This window comes from Aspergillus steynii (assembly GCF_002849105.1).
Source record: "Aspergillus steynii IBT 23096 chromosome Unknown P170scaffold_8, whole genome shotgun sequence".
Lineage (NCBI taxonomy): Eukaryota > Fungi > Ascomycota > Eurotiomycetes > Eurotiales > Aspergillaceae > Aspergillus > Aspergillus steynii.
Window position 1 is genome coordinate 1299024 of NW_020194405.1, and position 14097 is coordinate 1313120.

The following is a 14097-nucleotide window of genomic DNA, read 5'->3' on the forward strand; positions in this document are numbered from 1 at the left end:
CTCGTTGACCCGCTTCTGTTTCTCCCTAAATCCCCAAGGACCAGGAAGATGGTTGGTTCCTGTGGCAGGTTCATGCAGGCATAAATCTCGACAAAGCCAGCCCCATTCATCATGTCTTCCTCTTCCTCCTCCTCCCATCCCACCCAAGCCCAGCTGAATCTCGCCGCTCTGGCGGGGTCACCTTCGCCGCGAACGATGCGAGGTCTCCGAAAGATCCAGTCCCACCAGATTCTCTCCTCGAATTCCTCGTTTGGCGCCCCGACTTCTCAGGCGTCGTCGACTGGGCGCTCCTCCGTCGGTCCCGACGAGCTGCTTCCCCAGCCACCCGCTCATCTCGACTCGCCCGTACGACTACGGACCCATCGTCGTGCAAGATCCAACAGCGATGCTAGCACTCGTGACCCGCCGGCTATAGCAACGCAAAGACGACCAGGCAGGAAAACCGGCTCGGGATTCGGGTTGAAGAGGTCGGCGTTGGAGACGCTGCTACGCGACGGCCCTCAGCAAGGGAACATTCGGGAGGGACTGCAGGAGTTGAGGTATTTGGTCTTGTCTACGAGGGTGGAAGCAGATGGCGATGGCATGGTATGAAGAAAAAAAATGAGGCCGACCTCATCCTACACAATAACTAAAAGGAGAGACAACGAACTAACCGCCCGACAGTCAACGTACCGGGTCTACCTCTGGTTAGCCCTTCTCGAAATCTCCCCCGTCCCGACCGACGAGTATCTCTCTCTCATCCATCGCGGCCGATCCCCAGCCTATACGAAAATCCGCAACGATACCTTCCGGACGCTGGCCACCGACCCGCTATTCAAACGCCGCGTCACCGAAGCCAGCCTCATCCGACTCCTCAACGCAGTCGCATGGAAGCTCCATGACGTCAAGAACCGGCATCGTTACAAGTCCCGACCGTCGTCGCGACGACGCGAGATGGAGCTCTTGATCAACACGCCCCCGAGCATCGCGGAAGAAGACAGCGACCCGAATTATTCCACGCCCAGCAGCAGAGGCGGCTACGTCACCAGCGACTCGGCGATCTACGTGCAGGGCATGAACGTGCTGTGCGCGCCCTTCCTCTACGCCGCCCGCAGCGAGGTCGAGGCCTTCGCCCTATTCCATTCCTTTGTCACGCGCGAATGCCCCGGTTACATCCGCGGCGCCATGGACGGCGTCCATCGCGGTCTTCTTCTGGTCGACCGGTGTCTGGAGATCGTCGAACCCAAGCTAGCGGCGTATCTGTTCTCCAAGGGAATGCAGGCCAAACTCTATGCGTTCCCATCCGTCTTAACCCTCTGTGCCTGTACGCCTCCGCTGCCGGAGGTCCTCCATCTCTGGGACTTTCTCTTCGCCTACGGGCCCCATTTGAACATCCTGTGTATCGTGGCCCAACTGATCCGGATGAGGGACACCATCCTGGAAAACCCAAGGTATGTTGTTTTGTTTTGTTCTATTTCTGGCCACCACGAGCAACTCGGCAGAACCAAGAGCAAGAAAGCCGAGGGTCCAATCGACACCTCATATCTACGCATCACAAACTGACCCATCATGTTTTTGCCGGATTCTCCAGTCCCAACAAAATCCTCCGATCCTTTCCTCCTCTCGACGCCAAAGAAATCATCGCCTTGACCGTCCTGATCGTCCGAAAGATCCCGGAACCCTTATATGCCGAACTGATCGACCATGCCAAATAGTTCGTGTCGTGGTCCCTGAGCTCAGCTCCGCCTCCACCCGGCCTAGTCCTGTCCAGCCCAGCCTCAGCCTCCACTCAGCTCAGCTTGGGGCCCTCAACTCGACTTGACCTGGGTCTGTCCTCTCTCCTCCCTCTTCCTTATTCCTTATTCCTTATTCCCCCCGCTATTTTTACGCACTACTTCTTAAAGACCTTTATCAAATTCACTCCCATAGAAGAAGTGATCTATTTACGTGTATGATGTATGGATATATGGCAGATTGCAAGACATCGTGTTATTGCGTTATTGTTTTTTTTTTTTTGTTCGGGCTGATTTTACTCACCGCAGCTGAACCTCTGATGAAACTTGCTCTGCTGGAACTTTAATGTGGCGTTTTTCATATTTTTTGCTATTTTTTTCTCCGTTGATGATGTACTATTTATTTCCCACGCCTTTACTGACGGATGACGGATTGACTGACTGACTGACTGACTGACTGACTGACTGACTGATTGTATTATTGATGGATGAATGACCGCATGATGAAGATGATGCGATGCGATGCGATGCGATGAAGAAACCAGGGAGAAACCGCGGGGGAGGGTTTGATTTGCATTTGTATTTGTATTTTGTTGATGTTGATTTGGTAGATGATTGATGAATTGATGATGTGCATTCTTTTATCTTCTGGAGCTTCGTTATCGGATTGCTCTGGAGATACTCAAGCGGAGGGAGGGAGTATTAAGGTTGACTTTGGGTCCTAGAGTTCTAGTTCAGTTATCTACTCCTATGCTATGTCTGGCTGGTTTTGGTTCCTCTCGACGCCGATTCCCCACGACAACGATAAAGAGAATTCATTGGAAATGACAATAATCAACCGGGGAAAAACAAAAATTCAAAACATATTCTCGCTCTGTCTCTCTCTCTTTTGTTTTTCTCGAGAAATTAGTCCGGTCCTGTTCCGTCACTCCCGTTCCTGGTTTCTCTCACCATCCATGTAGACGATGGTGTTGGTGTGTGTTTAATGTACTACATTTCTATCCCTCGCCTGGAGAAGATAAGAAGAGAGATGTATGAGAAAGAGCAAGCAAGCACGTATGCAGATCAGGCCGTTACCGCTCTCCGTCCAATGCCTGACCCGTTCACGACCAACGGTTGACATCGGTCTATCTTGGGCAAGGATTCCCGTCGTCCGCCAGCGCCGGGGGACGTCCCTGCCGGAAGAACCGGGGAGACCTTGTTTTCCTCCGCCGGGCCCTCCGGGGCAGTGGGAGAAGAAGGAGTGCCGGTACTGGCAGTGTTGGCAGCATCGTCGGGTCCGGGGGCGGCCCGCGGCGGGCCCTGGGATGAACTGTACGCCACATGAATGCTGCGGTCGATCTTCACGCGGATCTTAGCCCCCATGAAGATGGCATTGTTGTACCGGGCGACGGCGCGCTTGGCCTCGTCGGCGTGGTGGAACGTCACTCGGGCGAAGCCCTTGCAGCGGCCCGTCTCGGCGTCCGTGGGGATCTCGCTCTGCTCGATCCCGGTGTTGTTGGGGCCCTGGAGGAAGTTCTCCAGGTCCTTCTTGGTGGTCGTCACGCTGAGGTTTTGGATGAAGATGGTTCGCCGGGAGAAGGGCCGTCCTGTCGGGCCGGGCCCTGGTGCTCGGCACGACGCCGGCCAGATGGGCGAGTTGGGGTTGAGACTGTGTCTATGTTGGATGGGGAGGCCGTGGATGGGCTTGGTGGGACGGTTGTTGCTGGCGGTGCCGCTGTTCATGCGCATGGCATTGAGAGAGGCTTCGTGGAGAGGGTGAGGCATGGGGGGCAGCGCGTAGGGAGGGAGAAAGGCGAAGGCGAAATTGGGGTCACAGTACGATGCGCGAAGAACGGGAGATGGTGGAAAACCGGGCATTGTGTGGGTTAGAGGGTCTGCGAAGATGGGCATGAACGGCTGAGGCATTCCCATGGGGCTCATCATCGGCGCTCCGTAGTCGGGGGTTTGATATGTCGGGCTATTCGAGTTTACCGGCCTGGTTATTTGTTAGGGCTCGGTGGTCGGTAGTACATGGCAGGATGGATGACGTGCAGATCAGTACTCACTCTGGGGTCATGGGAGATGGTGGAACGGCCAAATTTTGGGTGACTCGCGGAGGAGTCGAGTAACCAGCCACATAGTTGGGAGGGATCACGCAGGTTGGACTCTTCGTCGGCCCGGCAATTGGGCGTGTGGGAGAGCTGGTGCGAGCCAGCGTGACCACCAGACTCTGTCCCTCCCAGCCGTTGGTGGACAATCTGTCTGGAAGCGCGTTGCCTCGTCAGTCTGTACTCTGCTGGGGCTTGTGGATTCTGCACAACATTACGCACGGTAGGTCCGCCATGCCTCGTCTTCGTTTTTCACGATGATCTGACCCAGTCCTGTGGGAAATCCATGGTTGTCGTCGTACACCACCGCTTGTCGGATATGCAGCGCGGTCTGCCGGACCATGTCCTTGAGCTCTTGCCAGCGACAGTGGGCTGGAATCTGTTCTTTCAGTAAGACATGCCATCTGGAGTTTGCAAAACTACGGTGAGTGGATCCACGACTTACCCCCTGGAGGAAGAGGACAAATTCCTCGTCTGATCCTCGAGACTTTGTCATTCGCGCTTTCTGGGGAGCTGGCATGATGTCGAGAATAGTTATCCGCCTTGGAGGGTAGCTTCAACAAACTAACGTCCAGAGGGTGATGATGCGAAGTGGAGAATTGACGATATTACAGAGGACGACAGAGTTGCTTTCGCCGAAGCTTCAAGAGCACCTGGCGATGACTTGATAGAGTTTCAGGTCAAGGTCTGGACCAACTAAGAATAACGAGAAGAGGAAAGTAAAACGGGAGAAGCAGAAGAAGAAGGGGGAAAAAAAGATGCAGCGTGGCCAGTCGAGCAAACCAGATCAGGTAGTTGACGAGTCAATCCGTCAAATCCAGACTCCTGCTTCGCCTCTGGAGCTTTACAGACGGTCGCGAGAATAATGACAGCTGCTGTCTCATGCACGACGGTATACCCGATGGCACATTCGAGAAGGAAGAATTAAATCGCTCGCCTTTTAAAGAGAGGGGAGGGGTGGTGGATGAGTCGAACGAGAAACAAATAATTTCAAAAGTCACAAGAATAGAAATCAGATTCGATTCGATGCAAGCGTATCGAGGATCGGCCTCGCACTACCAAGTCCCGCACAAACGAAGCGAGGTTGGGGAGGAGGAGGGTCGTTGGTGCAGAAGTAATAGTGCAACGAGGGCGTCGGGAGGGTGAAAACGAAGGACGGCAGCCACTGATGCACCAGCTGACGAATAATGCAATGGGGCTTTGGAGGTGAACAAGTGGACTGGCGAGGACTGGATAGAATTCTGATGCTGGGATGTGTCAATTTGTCCCCAGTCTGATGGATATGATCAAAGTGGATGCGCAACAGCCTGATATGTCATGCGTCAAGATCCTGGTTGGTACTTGGGGTTGTTAAAGGGAAGCTGAGGAAGGGGTGGGAAAAAAGAAAGCAAAAAAAAAAGAAGACCATTCATGCTCTGCATTACTTTCCCCCCCTCTTTTATTTTTCGGGGAGGGATTTATTTTCTTTTTCTGGTTTTCATTTCGTGTTTTCCCTCCAAAGGGGGTTCCCATGGCGTCGAGAAGGCGACAGATCAGAAGCGATTGATAGGCATGTAAAGGCCCGATGCTCACCAGCCGACGGAGGGAGACCAAACCGCCAGAAATAGTCAGAGACATTCACAGCCCTCGAGTACGTAACTCTTGGCACGTTCGGGGTTACACCGCCAGATCTCAGGGCAGCCACAGCAGAGGCGAAAGAGGGGAGAGAGCGCGAGAGGAGAGGGAATGAAGGCAACAGCTCCGGCGGCGAGTGGAGCATCAGCCCTGCGTTGTTCCGGTAGCATCACGGCTGCATTTCCGAAGGGCATTGTGTCGGCGTGCGTTCAGTCCGGATTGATGGGCGACGAGGACGGCAAAGCACCGAACGACGAGAATCTAAACCCCAAGAAAAAAAACCAATCTCCAATCCGATCTTCCAGTCCAGATAGATCTCATGGGTCACGGCGACGGTGATTGGAGGAGATGCAAAGCAATCAATAGGAAGGATCCAGCGGATCTTTGCTTATTTCGATTCGCATGCAAGAGAGGCGAGAGGGATGGATTCATCACCCAGCTGGCTGGATGCATCATGTCTGATAAGCGGCGAGCTCAGCCTCGGGTCACTGCCAGGTGGTTATTATTAGTCTTATAGCAGACGCCAGTGTACGGACGAGGCAGGGGCATCGCCGCCGGGCAAGAAAAGCAACGGGAATACCTCGTCGTGGTGATCATAACGATGATTATGGCCGGGTTATTGGGGCAAATTGACCAGAAGTCCCAAGTCAGCTCATTTTCCCGGAACCTGTTTCAGGAGCGCAGGATCCTGGCATCGTGCATATGAGCTGTCAACGAGTGAAGGCCGCTGCCCGAGACACCGCCAGAGCTGGCAAAGATACGTCCAAAGAATGTCGCACGGCAGATTCACCGGTGGAGCTTCCCCTCACGAACCCCTTGAGAGAAATAAGATCGGGAATTGCCGAGTCAACTATGATTTTATTTTATTTTTTCTTATTCTGTTTGTTGGTGGCGATGAAGGATCGGACGGGATCGCAATGTGTCGAGAAGCAATAGTTTGGCCGTCGGGCGAGGGCACTAAGAGGAAGACTATCGATCGCCCTTCCTCCACCGTGCCAGGTCTCCGGTAAGCCATGATCATCCGCTAGTTGGTGACATTCACCGTCAGCATGGCAGCTTCATCTGGACCGTAGTCCGGAGGACAGTCATCATCGGGTTTGGCCGTGTTTGAGAACTCTTTCATCTACTGCTTCACCAACCGACTCCGTAACTCCAGCGTAGTTGGCTCACTGTCCATCGTCAGTCTCCTGTCAGGGCCCTGGGACTCTTACCACCCGAGCACCTGTCAACCAGACAGATCATCTCCGGTCGGAGGAAATCCACGGGCATTTTCGGGGTCGAGCATGTCCTTGGGAATAGCGTGCAGTAGAGCGCACGGATGGAGGTGCAACAAACAAGTACGTTGTAGGTATCTGGAAAGGACTGGTCGCATGTTATGCATGCCATACTATTATGATCAGAATAATCCCATTGACAGGCGTGGCCAAATACAATCACATATCGGTCAAGGATATATCTTGAGTCCTGATCTGTTCTATCCCTACCCATATCCGATATTTCTCCTACGGAATATGTAGGTACAAAGTATGATTTACTACTATTGCACTCCGTAGAGATCTCAGAAAATCCAATTCATGCGCATCCTGCGACTCATTCAAAGACGGGGAAAACAAAACAAAATCAAATCAAAAAGGTCAGGCACAAAAACCTCAAACGGCCAACCCGACGGAATCCACCTCCTTACGAGTCCCCAATAAGCGACAATATAGATTAATTAACCGTGAAACCCGACCTTCCAGCCCAATCGACAGTTAATTCGACTGAGTAATTCCCTCAATTTCATTTTCCACCGCGCGCCGCAGCCCATGTGGAGTCTCCTCCCCTAATTATCCCAACCCGCTGGATCCTCATGGGATGGCAAATCGTGAAATGAAAGTGAAACCAATCGAGTCGGACGCCAAAACCGAAACGTACCAGAAAAACCCACTGATCCGCGACTTTGCACTCTCCACAAACTCAAATGGGCTTTAGTTCGAGAAATCAAAAAGGGGGAGATCAGCTTGATTAGGTTCCTAGATTGTTGATGTGGCGGCCAGGTGGCTCCTTTTTTTTTTTTTTTTTTTTTTTTTTTTGGCGCGCTTCTCTCGTGTCTGTCGAGCGTCGATGTACACAATTGTTAACCTACGGAGTAAAGAAAAGAACAGATCTTTACGCTTTCTTGCAGGTGGGTACCTACTTCGTAGTTATACTACCGTGTAGGTGTAAGGTGTAGCAGTATGTATGTGTTCATCTAATACGTGGCAACCTACTGGCTCAGGCCCTCGCTGTCTGCCATCGCAGGGATCATTTTGCCTCGTCGAGGCAGCAGGCCTCGGTATCCTGCGCATAACCGTTTGGACATCGTACCACCTCATCAAAGTACGGAGTACTCCGTAGTCAGTTAGAGCAAACGATCAAGTCCGGATACGTATTCCATCACCACTTCCTCCGCCCCCCCCCCCGTCGGCATGTAAGGCACCCGGGAGGCGTGCGATGTCAAACCAATCGATCTCGTTCAGGGCTGTAAGGGGGAAAAGGAGGGGTAGTCGACAGAATGAAGAGGGGCTTTGGAGGTCGGGTTGGTTCAGACTAGTCCTGAGGATTCTTGTCTAGGATCTAGTGGTGCCACTGTTCGGGAGGGCTCAGTCAACGCTGGCCTAACCGCTCGGAATTGTCCATCTTTCTCTCGGGATTCTGGAGCTGCCGAGCTGGAGTTCCTGGTCGGGGACTCGCTAGCTTGGTTAGTCGGCGACTAGGTTGAAACTAGTCCGTGTAAATCGTCTTCTCGATTTTTGAGCCGGACGTGGAAGGGGGAAGGGGGTGTGGATTGGTCTACCACGTAGTTCGACTAGGTCTGGCTTGGTGTTGTTGGACTGAGACTGCCTGATTGTGTAGTGTGTACTAGATAGTCGTTGCCTTGCTCGTCCGGCTTACGTCGGGATCTTACGATGTCGCCATCGATACGGGTGGTCCGGAGCAGGGAGAGTATCCTCCCTACGTCGCCCAGGGGCAAGTGCTGTCTCTGACAACGGCAGCTGGAAATGTCTGCCAATAACAATGAGGCTGCGTGCACATGCATGTCAATACCTACCTACTCTGTATTAGACTTCCTTTGCTCCGACCTGGCAAACATGTGGTGATTCTCGAGCTGCCGTCGATCGCAGATGGTCGATCATCCCGGGGGTGAAGCAGCTACACAGTAGGTTTAATTGCGATGGACAGAGACCGCCGGGGAGAGAGAATAGTGCGTGCTATCCCGGGATCTGATTTGGCGTGGGTGTTTACTCCGTACGGGGCTTCCGCTTGGCTTTGGAATGAGATGGATTTTTGCAGGATTTAAAGTTAACATAATGTTTATGCATGTTATTCATTTCTGTGAGTAGAATGGATATGCGTAAAAAGATTTCGAAACCGCCGATGCAAGGCTCGCTGATGCTTGAAACATGATTGGGTATTGAGCAAGTAACAAGAAAAGAGAGAAACATAATAGAGAGAGGTGACTGATGGTCTAAGAATGCTTGCTGAAATGGGGTTCAGAAAGGGAAACAAGAAGACAAAGAAAAAACAGGATCTCGAAACTTCTATCGGCCTAATCCAGAAGTGGCAAACAGTCATAAAATCAAGATCGCGACATGTCTTCCCGTATACCCATGTCACATGGAAGTGCTCTGACCCTTCGTCGATCCGTAAGATCCTGCTAAGCCTCATATGTCCCGAATACCTCGAGTCGCCCTCCGCCCGTCCCCGGCGTAATTGTAGGGCGCTCAGGCGCAACTGTCGGTTTTATCGCTGGCTCGAGATCATGCGAAGAGACTGGTAAAAGGTCCGGTGATAAATGGGCGCGAAAGCAGCACTATCCGTTGTCTTGTTTCTCGGAATCCAAGGGCCAGGTTGGCGATTCGAGTCCGCGCTCGAAAAGCGAACTTTTATCCTGTGCCAGCACAGTAGGTAAAAATTCATGATCCGGGTCGGGGGGAAGACATTCGTCGGAGCGAGTGACCGAAAAAGTAGAACCAAGTGTATGAATCAACCACGTCGTCCGTCGGCGACTTCACGTGTAGGATGTTGCGGCGGTAATGGCTAGCAGCGACACGGCGAAAAGGGTGTGTTCATCATGATGCTTATTCCGATTTTCTTCGTTGCGTGGGTCTAGTCGACGATCCAGGCGGGCTTCAGCGAATGAAGCCGACCATGGAGGCACAGCGGCTGCAGTAGTAGGAATTCATGCCGAACCGGACCACCCCGGGGGAGGATTCGTTCTCGAGGCTCATGGAGCGCTGGCACCGGGAGCAGCGGACGATATCGAAATTCATGCCCTTGGGGCCGGCGTCGGGGGAAACGACTCCCTTGGTGGAGGGTTGCGGTTGGACTTGGACGGAGGGGGAACTCATTTTCATGTGAAGCGGAAGAGCACGTCGTGGTTGGTGAGGGGGGCGACTCCGAAGTCGCGGCAATGGTAGATTATCCCAGAGGTGGTAGGATTCGGAGGGTCGACGATTAATTCGGTGGTAGAGAAATTGGAAAGAAAAAAGGTCTCGAACAAGAGAGAGAAGAAAGGAATAAAGAGGGCTGAGTCAAGGCTATGCAGCAAAGGAAGAGCGCGGAACGCGGAATAATCTTCCTTTCTCCGGGGACTGCTGGTATTGGATTTCTTAGGCAGAAAGAAATCGGGCCGCCGTAGAACCAAAGAAGAGAGAGAGGGAGAAGGAAGGAGTAGAAGGAGAGAGATAGGAGGTGGCGAGAAATTATGGTGGTAGTGGTGGACGGAGGGTAGGATGGGCAGGTATTAATTGGGTTAATTAAAACGGAGCGGGTGAGGTGGTAGCAGAGAAACAGGGCGACTGGAAGAGACAAGGAAGTTGAATAAATAACAGCAGGAGAATGGAGCAGGGCTGGAAGTATTCTTCCATCTCATCCCAGTGCCCGGCGCCAAGGGTAGGTTGAAGGGTCAAATCGGTCCACTTTTCCCCTGTTTAGTCTGTGGATAATAAAATAAAATAAAATAAAATAAAATAAAGAAATGATTTTGAGATAAAAAAAAAAGAAGAAAAAAAAAAAGATCAGGAGATTGACACTAGAGAATGCATTACTTAGGCGGCGCTCTAGTTTTTGATTCATTTTATTTGATTTACATTTCCGAAATTATCCCTATAAAACTGAGGTCGACTACCATACGGAGTAGTGATGATAAGGCGAGGAAAAGAAAATAAAACAGAAAAAGAAAAAAAAAGCCATCCTCCGTACAGCCATCCCCAAACCCAAGGGGCAGCGATAGGGCACCCCAATGGCATCCTCCCTCGCGGAATGTGGGCGTCGAGGTTTCAGAATGACTCCCCGTTGTCAACCACGGGCGGAAATCAAAGTTGACTCTGATCGTGAATCATCCATGGATCCGTCTGCCAGATTCCTGACGGAGTACATCGGTCCATCGTGGACGGTACGGAGTATATCCTCGAGTCGAGCGGAGAGACGAAGCATTCCACCCTCCAGAGGAACCCCCTCATGCCTCCCACGGGATGAGCTGCAGCGGGCGACCTACATTATTACCTCCTCATTGCGTGTCGAAATGCAGAATCACTTCACTAAATGTCGCAGCTCCGATGCAGCACCCCCGGCGACCCAAATCCGGTTTGGCTCCATGCATTCCATCCCCGTCCATCGCCCTCCTCCGCGGCCCATTCGCCTGCTGGGCAGGTCGTGTCGTCATCATCCGGTCGAGGTGACGGCGTGCACTTCGCTCGCTCTCCTCCCTTCAGGAACGCTCGTCGTCAATTGTCGTCTTGTTATCTCGGCCAATTCGGGCGTGTCTCGTCCCTCGTGTGCGCCAATCCACCCGGCAGGGTTGGTCACCCACTAGTGTGCCGGGTGAATTTGGAACTATTGGATCCCAAACTGGAACCCAGCAGGAAATCACAGAGTCAAAATCGTTATTACGGAGTAATCAAGCAGACGATAGCCGGGGCGGAGCATGTGGCTCTCGGGAAGGGCCAGTGGCTGCCTGCCATTCCACTCGCCCCGTTGACAGTCGCCAGAGAAGAAGAACCATTCCTGCTGCCGGGGGTTCGAGCGTTCCACACTTGGCTGTCGGCCTGAGTGGGCAAGTCGCTCGGTTGATCCTCAAGGTCGATTGGTTTTGGTTTCGTTCTGCTTTACAGGGTATTTGGCAGCCATGTGGAAGTTCACGATCAAGTGCCTTAGTAGGTAGTATACCTAGGTACAGTAGGTATAGACTAGGCAAGAGTATACCAGAGTATACGCAGAAAGTACTTGCAAGACAGGTACCTCGCACCATCCTCAACGCTGTGAAAAGACTTGGCCCCGAAGTCACGATACGGTACGGTATCGGCCCTTCAGCCTCGTGGACGCCGAACTGCGGCTGTGCAGCATTCCCAATTCCCAATTCCAATTCCAATTCCCACGTCCCAACGCTAACGCTAACGTTCTGGAGAACGACAAGACTCCACCCCGGCCGTTTCAGAATCTCTGCCTGCGACCGAGCGAAATTTCTCTTCGACGAAGGGATTGTGCCATCCCAGATCGTGAAATCATAAGGTATGCCCATGATGTCTACTGGCTCTACTCCGTCCTCTGTGTCCATTCTCCCGGCCACGGACATTCCGTGATCGCCCACAGGCTTCTGGTCACCAAAAAATCAGCCACCTCGGGTCGTCGGCCTGTGCCGGACCCTGGTCCCGCTCCCTGAATTGCCCCTTTGGGCAATGCTGTGTTTAAATCGGGGTATACGGCATCCCCCCTCTGCGACTAGACACGAAAGACCGCCAGCATCATTTCGTTTTATGCACCCCGGGTTGGATTGGCGCTTCGGCCATTAAACGCATGGGTTGACCCAATAATGCGACCGGTCGGTCTGCCTCCTCCCCCCTCCTCCCACCCCCACTAAACCCCGTCTGCGATTATCACCGGCCCTGACTGGTGTCACCCTGCCTTGGCCGTGAGCGTCGCTTACGAGCTAGTTGCAGAAAGTGGTGCAGCCAGTGGTCCGAGGAAACAAAGCCGAGAATGCGGGCTGTTTTTAACCAAGACAGCAGCCCGCTTGGTCTCGAGAGGGGGAAAGGAAAGGAAGGCCTCCCTCTACTCCGTCCTCGGATCAGATCATGATTGACAGCAGCCCCAAGCCGTAGATCGATAAGCTGGGAAAGTCTGGTGTGTCTCCAGCACAGGATTCAAGTATCACGCAAAGTCAATCATACGGAGATCCTACGTCCTAGGTAACTAAGTATCGGACTTCGGAGTACGTCACCCCGGTCCTGCATACACATTCAATCTCTGAGGCTTTTTTTTTTCCCTCAATCTTTCCTCACAAAAACATCTCTGCCTAAGTACTGCGTATTATTCTCACATGTACGAAGTAGGTCCATGTACAATGTTCCTCGCTATGAATGGTCTTTTTGCCGTTCCCTCCCTCCCTCCATGCAGTCCATGCAGTCTAAAGATGCCACCTACATCTTTATTGCTGGCTGCACAGATTAAGGTCGTACGAATTTCCCACCCTCCCCTGTCACCTTGAAGAAAAAAAAAAAAAACAAGGCACGGGATGCTGGAGCGGGCCACAGATGTCACATCCCATCTCCAGCGACATATGACAGGTGGAGATTTAGTCACTGGTTTCATTGGCGCTCTTTGGTGGTCGGGAACTCGGAAAGATCAAAAGAATGGATTGTCTGGCCTCTGATCTAGACTCTGGTTAGATCTCCGGGAATTCGGCAGTGGCAAAACCAAATATACACTGTTGACTATTACAACAGTGTACTTTGTTGGCTTAGTCGTAGAGTGCATAACTAAATGTAGCAACGCCCATTTCCTCCGCGGAATGATAGCATCGTGACCTATGAACAAGGGTTCAGCGCCCCGACATCATATGGTAGGACGGGTGTTTGCTATCGAAGTACCCCATACAGAGGATTCAGATCGATCGCTGCCGTGGGCTCGCCTATTGGCGGATTGGCGGATTGGCGGAAGGACGCGAAGTCCGAGAATCTTGGAAATGATCAACTCTATATTGCGAGATTACGAATGATTGAGTTACGTGCTGACAAGACCTCCGAGTCAGTAGATGCAGCGCCCGCCGACCATGTGAGATCAGGATGATTCGAGCGCTGACATCAAAATTGCACCATGTCATCTGTTCCTGTTTCCTGTGGCCCTAATGGGAATGCTCAACCGGACGACGGTGGTCTGTGCCTGCGAAGGTCACAGGCGCTGGATTGTTATGATTGGGATGCAGTGCACGGCTCGTTGCATTCCCCATCATGGTTGTCATGCGTGGCATCCTCCTTTACCTGGACTTCGTGGGATGGATCATGGCAAGCTATCTGTATCGCAGATCCCGTCCCACTTCTCGACCTCCTTACTAGTTACTCGACAGTCTACACTGCCGGGCTCTGCTCTGCTAATTATAGCATAAACAATACCCTTTCTTCCGGAGTATGAATCGTAATGCTGACAGCCAAGGTCGACAACCCGGCAAGCTTCGAAGATCACTGCGACTAAGAGGGTGACTGGTAGCCATAGACAACAGGTACATATACACTGCCACCCCGCGACCGTTGGGCGGGTCGGCGTGGTGCCCCTACTAGACTGGGTAGGGTGATCAAAAAACACAAGATCAACGATCATGGATGAAGCATCCAGGACGGGTTGTTAGCATCATCTAGTCTGGTGGGTCGTTGAGTCGTTCGTTT

General features: G+C 52.4%; 5 protein-coding genes across 5 annotated transcripts; 1 reads left to right on the forward strand and 4 right to left on the reverse strand.

The window, feature by feature from the left end:
• Window positions 1–111: 111 nt before the first annotated feature.
• On the forward strand, window positions 112–1694 carry P170DRAFT_479682 (TBC domain-containing protein; the record flags this gene model as incomplete). The annotated part of the gene is made up of 3 exons (XM_024853705.1): window positions 112–585; window positions 664–1430; window positions 1571–1694. 3 exons carry the CDS (start codon window positions 112–114, stop codon window positions 1692–1694), a joined length of 1365 nt encoding a protein of 454 aa, XP_024700461.1.
• Window positions 1695–2777: 1083 nt separating this feature from the next.
• Window positions 2778–4322, reverse strand: P170DRAFT_365976 (uncharacterized protein; the record flags this gene model as incomplete). The annotated part of the gene is made up of 4 exons (XM_024844738.1): window positions 2778–3690; window positions 3761–3956; window positions 4025–4181; window positions 4248–4322. The coding sequence occupies 4 exons, from the start codon at window positions 4320–4322 to the stop codon at window positions 2778–2780; spliced, it is 1341 nt and encodes a 446-aa protein (XP_024700462.1).
• Window positions 4323–5867: 1545 nt separating this feature from the next.
• Window positions 5868–6733, reverse strand: P170DRAFT_416156 (uncharacterized protein). Its single transcript, XM_024847105.1, has one exon. The coding sequence runs from the start codon at window positions 6435–6437 to the stop codon at window positions 6267–6269; it is 171 nt and encodes a 56-aa protein (XP_024700463.1). The 5' UTR covers window positions 6438–6733; the 3' UTR covers window positions 5868–6266.
• A 2713-nt stretch (window positions 6734–9446) lies between these two features.
• P170DRAFT_479684 (uncharacterized protein) lies at window positions 9447–9786 on the reverse strand (the record flags this gene model as incomplete). The annotated part of the gene is made up of 2 exons (XM_024853706.1): window positions 9447–9544; window positions 9597–9786. The coding sequence occupies 2 exons, from the start codon at window positions 9784–9786 to the stop codon at window positions 9447–9449; spliced, it is 288 nt and encodes a 95-aa protein (XP_024700464.1).
• Window positions 9787–11294: 1508 nt separating this feature from the next.
• P170DRAFT_274089 (uncharacterized protein) lies at window positions 11295–12381 on the reverse strand. Its single transcript, XM_024843158.1, has one exon. The coding sequence runs from the start codon at window positions 12009–12011 to the stop codon at window positions 11337–11339; it is 675 nt and encodes a 224-aa protein (XP_024700465.1). The 5' UTR covers window positions 12012–12381; the 3' UTR covers window positions 11295–11336.
• Between the last annotated feature and the right edge of the window lie 1716 nt (window positions 12382–14097).